This window comes from Biomphalaria glabrata, chromosome 1 (genome assembly GCF_947242115.1).
Source record: "Biomphalaria glabrata chromosome 1, xgBioGlab47.1, whole genome shotgun sequence".
Taxonomy (NCBI): Eukaryota; Metazoa; Mollusca; class Gastropoda; family Planorbidae; genus Biomphalaria; species Biomphalaria glabrata.
Window position 1 is genome coordinate 49,252,733 of NC_074711.1, and position 15,364 is coordinate 49,268,096.

At 34.9% G+C, this 15,364-nt stretch overlaps 1 protein-coding gene across 6 annotated transcripts in view; it reads right to left on the reverse strand.

Moving 5' to 3' along the window:
- The window catches only part of LOC106052684 (band 4.1-like protein 4), a 61,057-nt gene that overhangs the window by 12,372 nt on the left and 33,321 nt on the right, over positions 1–15,364 (reverse strand). For all 6 annotated transcript variants that reach the window (XM_056041001.1, XM_056041011.1, XM_056041020.1 and 3 more), the window contains 5 exons: positions 11,748–11,807; positions 5,310–5,378; positions 4,252–4,332; positions 2,339–2,434; positions 623–1,237 (listed from right to left, as the gene is read on the reverse strand). In XM_056041001.1, coding sequence (XP_055896976.1) covers positions 623–1,237; positions 2,339–2,434; positions 4,252–4,332; positions 5,310–5,378; positions 11,748–11,807 — 921 coding nt within the window. The remainder of the gene's footprint in view (positions 1–622; positions 1,238–2,338; positions 2,435–4,251; positions 4,333–5,309; positions 5,379–11,747; positions 11,808–15,364) is intronic.

Sequence of the window (15,364 nt, forward strand, 5' to 3'; positions counted from 1 at the left end):
CAACCAGATAGACCTGTTAACTACCTCACCCTAAGGTCTATGTTAGTCAACAATCACAAAGAGGAGTGGCTCAACCAATGGGCATCAGGAAACAAAGGCAGAGCCATGTACAAAGAAATGACTACGCCTAACAAACAGGACAGTATTAACTTCCTCCCCCACAAAGAACAATCTACAATTTTCCAACTAAGAACAGGACACACACCACTATTAAATTACCACCTGAACAAAATAAACTCCACACAACTCCCCCTTTGCAGACACTGTGCCCACCCCTTTGAAACTGTAAACCATATCCTCTTTGAATGCCCCTCCCTAATCCACCTTAGACAGACCCTACTTCCACTACAGCCCAACATAACCAAGACCCTGTACGGCAGTGCTGAACAACTGAAGAAAACATCACACTTTTTTCCTTGACACAGTCTGCAAAAGAGTTCAAAGCTCAGCAGAAATAAAGCTGGCTAGAAGAAGAAGAAGAAGAAGAATGCCAATGGTGTAGGAGGAATTTAAATCTAAGTCTCTCAAAGATGTAACAAAATGACCACATACCAAAGAACACATACAGAGTTTAAGTAGCTGTTTAAAACATGTCAGGAAACATTAAGTCAGACAAACGTACCTAGAAGAGCCTTTAGTCAGAGTAGAAGCATCATCTGGCAAAGTTTCTCGATAATAAGGTGAATGATTTCTGGAATCTCTTATGCTTCCAATCAAGTCTTTTTTTGAATGGGACTGAACTGGTTGATGATGGAATTCTGTAGATGTGGAGGGCTTATAATTGCTGCCCACATAATTATTTTTGTTGCTGAAATCAGATCCTGTGTTAGACTTAGAATTTTGCATATTATGTGCAGTGTAGTTCAATTCTTCTCTATAAGATAGTCTATTAGAGTCACTTGTATTTACTTTTGGGGTTTCTCTGAGTTGCTGGTATGTGCTATAATGTTTAGAATGAGAATATTTAGGATTTGTATTAAGTGAATAGTTCCTGTATCCATCTGATTCACTCACATTGTTAACTCCATTCCAATTTGTTTGAGATTGTGAAGAATTGTGTTGCTTTTCATTGTACCTTATGTTTTCATTATAAAGAGAATTCTTAGGATGTGATGAATTCAATTCACTTAATAGATTAGTGGCTAGAGATTGATCAAATGAATTGGATTGGTGGCTTTCTGGATTTTGAAATCTGGGTAAGTTACCTTGACTTAGACTGCCAGAAACTCTGCTGCCACTAGAAAAAAGAATTATTTAAATTGTTAATTTCAAAAGAAGAAAAGTCTCAATAGAATGAGCTGTTGATAGCCTGACATTTTAAAAAGTAGACAAGTCAAGTTTCTCTTCATTTGTAACATACATTTTCTATCATTTTAGCATTTACTTTGTCCTTGATGTGTGATAGCTAGTAAAGTGTCTTTTTTTTCTTTGTTTTCCATCCTTCTGTCTATTTTGTAAAGTTTCTTTGCCTTCCACCCACCTGTCTCTTTACTTCTGTCTACTTTGTAAACTTTCTCTGCCTTCCACCCACCTGTCTCTTTACTTCTGTCTACTTTGTAAACTTTCTTTGCCTTCCACCCACCTGTCTCTTTACTTCTGTCTACTTTGTAACTTTCTCTGCCATCCACCCACCTGTCTCTTTACTTCTGTCTACTTTGTAAACTTTCTCTGCCTTCCACCCACCTGTCTCTTTACATCTGTCTACTTTGTAAACATTCTCTGCCTTCCACCCACCTGTCTCTTTACTTCTGTCTACTTTGTAAACTTTCTCTGCCTTCCACCCACCTGTCTCTTTACTTCTGTCTACTTTGTAAACGTTCTCTGCCTTCCACCCCCCTGTCTCTTTACTTCTGTCTACTTTGTAAACTTTCTCTGCCTTCCACCCACCTGTCTCTTTATTTCTGTCTACTTTGTAAACTTTCTTTGCCTTCCACCCACCTCTTGTCTTGCTTTTTAAAGTTTATCTACTCTATAAAGTTTCTTGTCCATAAGTGTTATTTTTGTATGTTATTCAAGGTAAAGTTAGACTAGACATAAGTCATTTTGAAGTTTGTCCTTAGAATTACTGTTGTAGGGCATAGTTTTCATACTATAGTGTGCTCAGCAACACAACTCGAGTTGGGTTTAAAACTAGAGCCCCCTTGATACAGTGCTACTTAGCAACACAACTCAAGTTGGGTTTAAACTTAGCCACACATAAGAGATAACCTACACTGCATTTCTTAAACTTCAAATAATTCCAACAAATTTAGAACAACTCATTTTATGAATACAATTTGATATTAGTTTCTGGATAAAACCTAATTTATAACACTATTATGTTCATAAGACAACTTACTAAATATATTTTCCTGAGGGGTCAGTATAGTAGCTATCTTGTCGTGACACTGTTGAATTACTACCAGATTTACTGGGACTGTTTCTGTCTACATCACTTTGTAGAAAATGAAAAGAAAATGAATACCATTTGACAAAAGTCAATTGAAGCTAAATGAACACAATACTAATTAGATTTAATGTTTCTATTATTTCAGAGGTCAAACTGAGATGGCTAATGTTATACAAAACACACATTTCAAAAGACTACAAAAAGTAAAACACAAAAAGTTACAGAAAATGAAAATGTCAAGTTACAGAAAAAAACAAGATTACAAAGAGAGTGGTTATCATACAAATTGGACATTTCAAGGTCTATGTATTACAATGAGAAAAAAAAAATCTTACTGACCACACCAGGACTAATCAAGGTCAATTGTTACTTTGTTTTAAAATGTTTCATTATTGTAAAATTAATTTTGACTTAAAATTTCTGACAGGTCATAATCACAATGCGTCTTTTATGAATTAAGTTGTTTTGAATGACTTGAATGGGAATAAAATCTTTCTGCTTATATGTGATGTCAATGGCTATTGTGCTTGATTTAAACCTTTCTTTGCAAACATGAAGCAGTTTTAATGAATCACTAAGCCTAAAAAAACTGTGCAAACCATTTGTAATAACATTTTATTTTCTCCGATAGCCCTAATAAAAATCAGGGTAGTATTGAGGAAAGCTTTGGATCTAGGTTTACAATGTAGTACATCTAGTATAGTGTTGACAATGCTCATAAATGATAACATGATGCTCATTTATGGTTCCATGGTTTAGAGTTAAAAGTGAGGAGAATCATTTGAGCCCCAAGAGATTAAAACCCCACTGTTTTACGCTTTTTTTAATGTGACAGAAGTGTCTCCGTAGGCTTTGTTTCCACAAACACAAGTATTAGGACTTATTCAGGACTAAAACTTATTAAAAAAAACTCCTTTTTAAAAATTTTGTTTGAAATTTTGCGCATAAATTATGCAAATTAGCATGGCTTATTTTTAATAAATGTTAATATTTCAGTTGGATTCTATAAGATTGTATTAGTTCATTTATTTCTTTTATATAATATATATAGTTTGTGTATGTTAAGTAATTAGTTTATTTGTTAGGAATTGTTTTGTAAGAGAAGTGCTTAGTTTGGAAATAGGGCTCCGTCTTTTTGGCATAAGATATGCCAAAGTCTCTGTCTTAAGAGGGTTAAAGAAACATTTTTCAGTAATTTGTTTTAACTTGAAAAAAAAACACCCTATTATCAAAAATGATATTTTTTTTACCTTCGAACAAGAAATTAAATGCAATATAAATCAGACAAACAATCATTAAGCATTAATATGTTTTTCATTAAAAATCTGGAAAAAAACAAAAGCGAGATTTCTGGACACTTAGCAAGAAAATTAAATGTAAAAAAATGAAAGAGCAATTTCAAGCAATTATTTCAAGTTATTTTGTTTCCCCATAAAAACTCAGGAACAGCCTATTATTCATATTGAGATTTTTGCAACATTTTAGCAGGAAAATTAAATGTAATATAACTTTGAAGAGCAATTATTTGGCATTAATTTGTTTTTAATTTTTTTTAAAATCTGGAACAACCTATTTAGTAAGACCACAAAAAAATAAGTGGTTTCTCCATGTAAGGCGCTGCAAAACCAACTCAAAAAGCAAACAGAAACAAAAAAATGTGAGATTCTTTGGGGACTAAAATAGTCCACCTTCTGCCAGCCATTGCAGACATCACTGTATATAAAAACTGAACACTAAAAAAATGGGTGTAGTATTTACATACAATATACATTCTTAACCTTTATAAACAAAACATTTTCTGTTAATTTTTGGTAGCTATTATACCAGTAAACAAACAATTAATTAATATATGAAATATTTACCCAAAACTTTTTCTTCTTGATGCCCAGATTTTATGTCTGATTTTAGGAGAATACTTTACTCTGAATAAGTTTGATTTTGTTCTAAGGGAAAACAAAAAATAGTGTATGTTAATTATTTGCATTGTGTTTTGATATTATATAGATTAAAGCTAGATACAAAATGGATAAATATTATGATTTCATACTTAGCTCAATAAAACATGGTAGTAATGGTAATTTGGCTGCTTATTCTACCTTATTGTAAGAACTGATCAAGTTAGACTATGGCTAAAAACATTCTTTCCTATTAGAAATACAAAATGTTTTAAAAATGTATATCTATGGTGTCCAAACTTTCGATTATAGACTTGACTAAGTTGAATAATAGTTTCCAAAGAATCATTTCAACCATGATCTGCGCTTGAGCTTATCTAGTTGTTTGAGCAATACATCACAAGTTTCTCAGATATTTAGTCTTCTTCAGTTTTTATATTTTTATCTGTATGCTTGACATTTAGGCTAATAATATCTTCTTAAGACTCACTGCTCATGATATTCTGTCCTCAATTTTTATTACCTACCTAGTTTTCTTTAATAAACTTAGAGGTTTTTTTCATTAGATAGTCCTCATGAATGATACTTTCCTACTAGAGGTTGAAATATTGAGAATATTTTAATGAATTTTGTGTTTGCTTCTTTTCCTAAATGTCACATGAGCTAAAAAAAAAAATCTTTTTAAGCAATATACATACATATCTTGTTTTTCTTACTCATTGTTTAATTTGGATTTGTCTCCAAATGTCCATTTTACATTGGTATGTGTTTTTAAGAATCATTTTCTCAAAAAATATCTATTCAAGTATCATAATATTTGGTGTACATGTTTAAATATGGTCTTAGCACAGGATGACATTAGCAAAATATAGTGCCTATCATTTTTTGTAAATATTCTTTTAAGGCATAGTAAGTGTTCTTATGATCAAATACATCATTTGAATATATAAACTTAAAAAAAAAGGTTCCTAGGTAGTTGAGCCCCTTAAAGGAGAGCTCTCCCAATGATGATGTTTCCTACTTACTCTACTTTAGTGTAAGGAATGTCTCTGAGTTGATCCTCTGTCATACCTTCTGTGTCAACCAGGTCAAATCTGAAACAAACTTCAACATTCAACTGTATGTCAACAAATAATAGTACATGTCTTATTTTGACAACCCTTTTGTTTGTTGTTTTAAAAGCTAAGTTTGGCTTGAAGAGATAATCAATTGTAATCTTTAGAAAGTAGTAAATATTCAACACAAGCATGTGGGATAGGGAAAACAAGAGCCATATTGCAACAAATCAATTTGCTTGGGAACCAAGCTCCATCTCTTCAACACAATCTTAGTCTCAACACAATCAATGCTTGAGAGATATGGAAGATATTCATAAAGGTAGAAAAAAAAATGCTTAACATTGCTTAGCAGTGATGGCTGAGAAAGATCCTAGGAACAGCATACCAGGATCATGTCACCAACAAAGAAATAATCTAAGTGAAGTGGTGACCAAACATTTTATGATATTAGCTGGACAAATCCTTAGACAAGAGGAAACACGGAGGCAGGAGAATAAAAACAAGGCCGTCACCATGATGTGACACTTTCCTAGAACTTAAATCCATAGGCATTAACCCAGTTTGATGTCACTTGTGAACAATTTCTGTGAAGAGAGCTTGCTGCCATATTTACCAACCGGTGATGGAAAATATAAGTCTAAGTAAGTCCAAATATTCAGTTTTTTTATGTGTATTATTTTATAATAGTTTCAGTGGGTAGCTTAAGGTATGATTGACATGTACAAAATAGAAAATGTAATATTACTAACAGTTAACTACTAAAAATGTTCTATACATTACTAAAAATGTTCTATACATTTCTAAGCTTAGCTTGACACGAGTGATGAACAACATATGACCTGCAGGAATATATGGTCTGTGGCATATTCTTTTAAGGCCCTTAAAAAACATCCAACAGTGTGGGAAATATTTTTTAAAAAGCATTTAATTGAGCCCTGGCATGTCAACAAAAGTTTTGGTATCACTGCTTTACACAAATCCTCTATGCCTTTTTATCTTTAAAATCTTTTTTTTTTCAAGCCCTTTAACAACATTTTTTGACACATTTTTATGCAACAAGTATTTTTATAAGTATTCCCACCTACAAAGTAAGTAAAGTTCCCCTTTCAGACCTTGCAATCTATAGGGCAGATGATGTAAAAGTCCTCTATTTCTTTGGCGCAAGTTAACTAAGGTGTCATATGGCCAGCACAACGACCAACAGCCTTTACTTTTTCCCCAACTAAAGTCAGGTACCCATAAGAGCTGGGTGGACTCAGAGGCATCAAAAGATCCCAAAATAAAAAAAATCCCAGTCTTCATCAGGATTCAAACCCGGAATCCTCAGTTCAAAAGCCAAGCACTTTACCACTCAGCCACCTCATCTCCAAACTACATAAGAAAACCAAATTCGTTTATGTTTCTATCCTAACACTCAAATTTTTTTGAGAATCCCTAAACAATGCATAGAATAAAAGTTTCAGAAATCAGTTCTACACTATTTAGTTGAACCATTTTTGTAAGCTATGGTAATGGCCCAAGTTTATTATCATTATTTGATTAGAATACTTTTTTTTTGTGTAATCAATATTTTGTTCTCAAACTTGTATTTCAAGATGTCAATTCAAACCTATTTAATCTTGATGAGGCAGACTTACTATTGATGAGACACTTGGAATACAAATGTTTGTGAATGGCTAAATGTCTCTATTGTTGACATATAAACTGAAAATGTTCACTTCCAATAATTCAATAACAGAAACAAAAATGAGAGCTACAATTGAGACCTATAATTGAGACCTACTATTGAGACCTACAATAGAGACCTACAATTGAGACCTACAATTCATACCTATAATTGAGACCTACAATTCATACCTACAATGGCTATTGTTTTGCAACCACAGTAAAAAATCAACAGGTCCTAGAAAATGAAATTTGATTTATTTACAACTTAGGAAAAACATCTTTATTAAAAAATGTTTGAAGATTATGATAAAGTCTGCATTGATACATCAATAAAACAGTTAATAATAGCCAAATTATACAGAAAGTCTCAGTTGCTTTGATTGGTCAAATATCTAAGGTCTCTTTTCCTTCACACTATCTATTTTCTAAATAAAATAAATGAAAATAACCTCATTCTAAAAAAAAAACAAACAAGCAAAATTAAAAAAAAAAAAAAAAACAACAAAGCTTATATTTAGTGTAGCTGTATCAATTAGTTTGGGGCAGTCATGTAATTAAATTTGTAATAGATCTAGACTAACAATAACAAATCTGTGCAATTAGAAATATTTTTACAAAGATTTTATTAACTCACTCTGGTAAAAAGCTAGTAAACATTGTTTGTAACACACCCAATCTGAGATCAAGCTGAAATTTTGCACTTATTTCTTTTACATAACAATACAAGAATCAATTAAAAAAATTAATCAATTAGTTAACTGACTATTGGTAATTAATTATTTCGTTTGGTATCTTGAACAAGGGAAAGATATTGCACTTGACTGAAGTTCTTGAAATGACCATTGTGTTTAGGAGTGTCTGAATGTAAGGCACTATTGATTCAAGAGTATTATAAATTAATGTTCAGGAAAATTTTGGACATTATATTCAAAGTCTTGATTTAAAGGCTTATAATTGGAATTATTCAATATTTTAAATCTTGTATAGATAACATCTAGATAACAGGTGCACCGGTTTGCACTATTTGATATTCGGCTTGAGCCGGATAGTAAAATATGATATTCGGCCGGAGTCAGATACCTATATGTCTTGTAAATGGCTTGTGTTGCTGAACATTTTGAAAAACTTAACACACCTATATTCGTATTAATTTGCTTTCCTTTTATTTACCTCATTGTTTTAAACTATGTTGCTGATTGATTGATTAAAGTTTAACAGTATTTATTAACAATCTAACCTGTGTATCATGAGTCACTGTATATGGCCACCAACTGTAAAGAGGGGTTGTGGGATGGTCTATGTAAATTTACATTGAACTAGTTAAAAAAGTGCAATCTGGGTTGTGTTAGTTGGTGGATGTATGTCTTCATGAAGTTCAGACCAACAATTATGGTCATCAGGCTTGTAATTTAGACCACTTCTGTTTCTGGCATCAAGGGCTTAATGCTGATAGTAGTTGCCAGTTATAGCTTCAACTTAAGATGGTGCCGAAGCATAGATTTAATTTAAGTCCGTAGGCCTATTATTGAGATCTAGGTCTATGTCTAAAGTTATATAAATCTAAGAGCATTCCAAAACCAACCAAGAAAAAATTTCATCCACACCCTCCTCACCCACAAAAATAAATAGACTGTGTGTCCGACGGATTTTAACAACCTGGTTGTAGATGTAGTGGGTATACACATGTAGTCCTAGTGTATATCTTATCTTATATAATACAGACGTTACTTCAAAAAAAGAAGATGATTATGTCCTACAGTCATGCATCTAGTCATGCATGTTAACCAATGACTTAAATTCTGCCAAGTCACTGGTTTTCCTGGCTGGCTCAGGCAACCCTTTCCATGATTTAATAGCTGTAGGGAAGAAGAAGCATTTGTACAAATTTGTCCTAGCATATGGAACAAGGAATGTGATTTATCTTTGTCTTTCTGAGTATTTTATTAAATTTTGTTTTTGTATTTGAAGATTATGGTTCAGTGTTTTATGTATAATTGCTACTTTACTTTTTAGTCTTCTGTCCTGAAGGCTTTCTAAATTTAGTGATTTTACTAAAGGTGTTACTCTAGTTAAATGTGAATATTCATTTGTTATGAATCTCACTACTCTATTTTGTGTCTGTTCCAGTCTCATAATGTTTTCTTGAGTTGAGGGGTCCCAAACAGAGAATGCGTATACTATTATTGGCCTAACCAAGGTTAAATAACATTTTAGTTTTATGTTCTTATTTGATTTATAATTTATAGATGTAAATTTTGTTCAAATTGTTAAATACGTTTAAATTTAAATCTAGATCTACATCTGGCTTCTATTGAGTCTAATTTAGATTGTTGTCAAGTGTAGGCCTATAATGAGGATATGTCAAAACTATGTGCTATAAAAGTAGTTCATTTTTTTACAATTTTCAACTAAAACGAAGTTTGTATTAAAATTATTTTTTAAAAAACAACATTTGAATCAGTATTCTATTCCATGAGTTAGTTAATAAATGGAAAATATATTTTATAATGATCTATTGATACTTTTTCCATTGTGAACTTAGATGCAAATTTTTTTTGCAAATGTGCAAATCTATTAATGAAGCTTGATTTATTAATGAAGAAGAAGTCTGTGACCTTTTTAAAAAAACTTACCTCCCCTGAAGTTTTTCATTGAAAAGTTGTGTATTTTTTTTTTTAATCTGCTTGCATAGATAATCTAAAAAATTAGTTGGTTCACTTTAGGAAAAGAAAAAAGTAGCCGTTGCATCAGAACTTTGAATGATCTAAAATATCATGATGTCTGATTTTCATTTTCTCTTCTAGTTTCTGAGATCTAAATGGGATGGACAGACAGACGGATGGACAGAGAGACAGGCCACACAAAACTAACAGCGTCTTTTCCCTTTTCGGGGGGCCGCTGAAAAATAGTAATAACAAGGAGTCACTTGACACTCCCAAATTATTAAGAATATCATTATCAAATCAGAACACTTAACGCAGGAGCTACATACAAGTTAACATGTTACTAAAAGTAATTCAACCGTAATATTTATTTACAGTTACAGTGTCAGTATGCTGTCTTAACATATTGCGATTATCCATTCTGGCTTAAAAATGGTCAATGTCAATATACTGAGTTTCAAGGAGTAAATAAATAAAACAAGGAGTAGGGGGTGTTTAGCTCTCCCTTTAAAGATAGCCCTGGTCGTGTCTTTTAGGCCTATACCCAAATCTGAGCCTTTTACTTTTGTCTACAAAATAATTAGTTACTGGCTTACTGGGCTATGAAATCTTGCAGTTTGTGCTCTGTGTAGCAAAAGGTCACTTGTTTAGGTGTGTCTTCTTTAGTTCAGCTTCCTAATTGAGATTTACATCCAAGTAAGTAAATTTGGCACTCGTGTAGAGTTGTGGACTGTAGTCCAGCCATGTTATTGAGATTTTCCTCCAAATAAGCAAACTCATTGTCTGGATATCCATGTAGAGGTGTGGCTTGAAGTCCAGCCCCCTAATTAAGATTTACTACCAAATAAACAAATTTAGTTCCCTCATAAGGTGTGACCTCTGGAGAGTGTCAATATGTTGACGTTAAACCTACGTCCATCGTATTTGACTTGTGGTCACCTGTCTATCAAAGAAATCAATGTGATGGACTAAACAAATAAGAGGGGATGTGAGTTGTTTATCTTAGCCTCTGGATAAACCTGGTTACCCCAGAGGTGTGGTTTGAAGTCCAGTCCCCTAATAAAGATTTACTTCCAAGTAAACAGACTCAGTTCCCTCATAAGGTGTGATGTGACCTCTAGAGAGTTAATATGCTGACATCAAGCCTACGTCCATCCTAACTAATGTGTGGTCACCTATCAACTCAATATGATGGAATTAACAAATAAAAAGGGGTTAGCAATTGTTCATCTCTACCTCTGGAGATAGACGTCTGGTTAGTGTGACATAGTCAAGGAATTTAACATCTTAACATGTTAACTAACCTACTCATAGGTCAAGACAAACAAAGGGAAAAAATGTGCCAGCTATTGCTGCTCTGTATGTAAAGCGCATTTATAATGTTAAGTTTCATTTCTATTTATATTAACACCTTGTCTTTATAATAAAAGATGTTAGGTGCATATTCATATAGGCCCTATTTTTAAGCAAATTATTATGTTTTAAATATAAATGTTAATACATTCTTTGACAGATATTAATAGAACGAGGTCCACTTTATACATATTAAATAGTTATAAGGTGTACTTTTTACTATCTGGCCAACTATCCTGCAGTGATATTTGGCCGGAGTCAAATATGGCCAGATAGTGAAAAATGGCAAAATATTCAGCCGAAGCCTGATCTACTATCCGGTGCACCCCTAATCGATTCAAGATCTAGAAGTAAATATAGACTAGATCTTAAGGTTCTAAATCAGAACTTTAGGTCTAGTGTTAGCTCTAGAATCTAGATATCCATATAATGAATATACCAAGTATGCTTTGACTGTTAGTTGAATCAGAAAAATTGTAAATTTAAGCAGTTGACGATGTCACAGGTTCAATACCCTAATTGAATCAAATATTTTTTAAATTATTTTTTTTTAAATTATTTTATTATATTTTAAGTTTAATAATTCTCTTTTAAAAAATATATTTATTAATGTTTAAAATATACATTTAGACTAGACATTTACCCTATACATTAAGATGAATAATTTTAAATATCAAAAAATGACATTAAAATATAACATATGTAGAATATTGAATCTTACTCTATATGCTGTTTTAATTCCTCAGGTGGTCTTTTTGTATTGCCAGGTGATTTACTTCGACTGTAAATTAAATATTATTATTGGTTAACAAATTTTGCATTATAAAATTCGAGTCATGCAAAACTAACTAACAAAAATATAACCGTATCATTCTATGAACAGCATTTAGTGATATAGAATGGGTCACTGAGACAATCTTCAACACTGATTACTATTTCATCTGTGCTTCAATTGGTGATGATCATCCAAAAGTCTTTACCTTTTCATTTGATGTACTCTATTGACCTGCTCTATACAAGTTTTCTTAAGTAGAAATTTTCCATCTTTTGTGCAGGACGACAAAAATATGATGTTGCAATGTTTTAAATCTTTTAATTGAGTATTGCAACAACTCTCACTATTCAGACTCTCACTATTCAGACTCTCTGCATGAAGCACAACACGACACTACCAGCTCAAAGAACTTGATAACTCAGTGGTCCAAAATAAAGTAACACTTAATGTCCAATAAATCAAAGCAAATACTGTTAAATATGCAAAATGTAACACTGTACAAATGCTTCCCGTTAACAGCTGCACCATATCAACTCTTGTACTGCTGTATTAAACTCTACTGGCGTCTCTGCCTCATCCCGGGCTTGCACTGGGCTCAACTGTTCCACACTGGGCTCACTGTACCAGACTTGATAATAGATTGTGACTTCGTTTTGTACTCACAAGATGTCTTGACTGTACTCCAAACTGAATCATTGTTATGTGCTGTACGGAACCACTTTAAACTGAACCGCCATGACTGTGACACCTTTGCTCTTTAAAATGATCACTGAAGACCTTCTAGAACCCGACAGAACATTGCTCGACCTTCTGAATGATCACATGACTATATCCAATGTGACAAGTCTGTGTAGTATTCAAAATAGATCTTCCTCAAAGTGTCGCTGCACCATCAGTCACAACAGTTGACCATTGCCACTCATCACAGTTGACCACTTGTCTACCACTGGCACGAATATTTTGTGTCAGCTGAATACACACACGCCTCTACCCCCATCCGCGAAAGTTATAACAGTATATTAGGATAATCTTATTAATCTTTGTATCTCAACTAGAACAATTCAAAAATGTTTAATTAATATCTGTGTCTGCCTTTCTACTAATTATTTTCACAAGACTTTTATCAATGGACTCAAGACAGTAGCAGGGGTATATGGGGTATCTAGGAGGGGTAGCACCTCTAGTGAACAGGCAGACATACCCTCTTTTTGAGGGTAGCTTGGCTCACTCTTGGTCCCCAACTCTCACCTGTGGCTTCCCAAAAGCCGTAGCATGCGCATCGGCCACACCCTGGAAACGGCTTTGACCTGCTGGCTAAACCAGATAGAGGGTATCTGACGTGTCAATGGCACTCAGTACACAGAGGTTCTGTCAAACCTAGCATGTGAAGTCTGGACTTGGCAGCCTGTGCGTAACGTCACAAAACTAGACAAATCAGACAGAAAAGCAGGACAAGACACACAGAAAGTCTCTGGTCATCAACTGCACCCAAACTCAGCCCCGGACGTCTTGATCAAATCTTGCTTCCGGAAAATAATGGGCTTTAAGGCGTGAGAGTGAGGTCGACGTGTTGCGTGAATCCTCCTCACTTTAATCCAAATTCCAGTGCAAGTCACAAGTCATCCCCCCTCCCCCAAATACAACCTAACCAAAGCCCTGTGGCGACAGGCAAACAGTGAAGCAGTAGGTGTGGGGCACACTAGAAGCCGTAGCTGCAACCATGCACACAGGCGGCTCAGGCCATATGTTGTTCACCACTGACACAGAGCAGCAGTGGAGTCCTGCAGCCCCCTGAGCGGCTGAGCAGCCCTATATAGGAGTGTACTGCTCACCTCCATAGCATGAGGACAGGGCTAGAAAAGGTGCCCCAAAAATTGCCTGCTCTAAGCTACCCTAGCCAGCGTAACCCAGTTGGCGGGAACCCTACAAAAGTGGGCGAAATTCAAAGAAAAAGACGAGGATAGTTCCTCTTACCATAGGCGCATGGAAAGTGCGCACACTACTTGACAATGACACATCTGAAAGACCACAAAGACGAAATGCACTAGTAGCCATGGAGCTCCATTAGACATAGCAGCACTAAGTGAGACTTGACTTGCAGATGAAGGTGAACTCTGCGAAAGAGGATTTGGATATACTTTCTTCTGGAACGGTAGAAGCACTGAAGTACAACGTGAATCTGGAGTCGACTTTGCCAGAAAAACATCATTAGTATCTAAACTAGTCGGGCCTCCCAAAGGAATTAGTGACAGGCTCATGATCCTAAAGCTGCCTTTACAAAACGGAAAGAAACACATTTTCACTGTTAGCTGTTACCATGACCAACCCAGATGATGTAAAGAAAAGTTCTACGACGAACTAAACTCAACCATACTTGATATTCCAAAAACAGATAAGCTAATCTTTCTCTGTGACTTCAACGCAAGAGTCGGCTCTGACCATCACATCTGGAAAGGAGTCTTAGGCAAATTCAGGATAGGTCAGTGCTACAGCAACGGATTATTACTACCCCAGACCTGTGCTGAACACAAGCTGCTCATATCAAACACAATATTCAGTCTCCCAATGAGAAAGCAAACTTCCTGGATACATCCCCGCTCAAGACACTGGCACATCATAGACTAAGTCATCACCATACAACAATCTGACCGTCAGGACATACGTATCACCAAAAATGATATGCAGAGCATCGTCATTGACTTCTCAAAAGCATGCTCAGAATTTGGCCTTACCATCAACACAAAACAGACTGAAGTCTTGCCTGCTTCTGGGAAAGCCTACTCGAATCCAAGCATCAAATGGGCATGATATTAACGCAGTGGACAGATTCAGACATCTTGGCAGCACATTCTCCAGAAACGTAAAGATCAATAATGAAATCGACCTGTGTATAGCCAAGGCCAGTGTATCTTATGGCAGACTCTCTAAAAACATATGAAACAGACGAGGTATCACCAGAAACACAAAACTAGGGATCTATCAAGGTGTCCTCCTCCCTAAATTGCTCTATGCCTCAGAAATGTGGACAGTGTACAGAAAACATGCAAAGAAACTGAACTTCCACGTGACATGTCTAAGAAAAATACTGAATGTCAAATGGCAAGACAAAAAACCAGATACTGAAGTCCTTCGAAGAGCGGGTCTGCAAAGCATCCACACAATCTTGATGCAGTCCCAGCTGCGATGGACAGGACACGTCTGCAGAATGGAAATGGAAGACCGCCACATCCTTAAACGACTCTTGTATGGCCAACTAAGCAAAGGAAAGTGCCTGCAAGGTGGTCAAAGAAAGCGCTTTAGGGACAACCCTGGCAGAAGAAAAACGCCAGAGAAGAAAAGCAAGGCCAACGACACTAGCTCCAGCTGGAATAATCTGCCCAGTGTGCAGCCGAACATTCTGGGCTCACATAAGTCTCACCAGCAACATGAGGAGGCATAAAACCCCAGTGCAAAGCCCTCAGCCCCCTCGAACCATGATGGACAAACTATATATTGTATTATCTTTCAAAAGAGAAAAATTTAGAATGAAAAGTTTCTTGCAATAATTTTGTATGAAAAGTGCA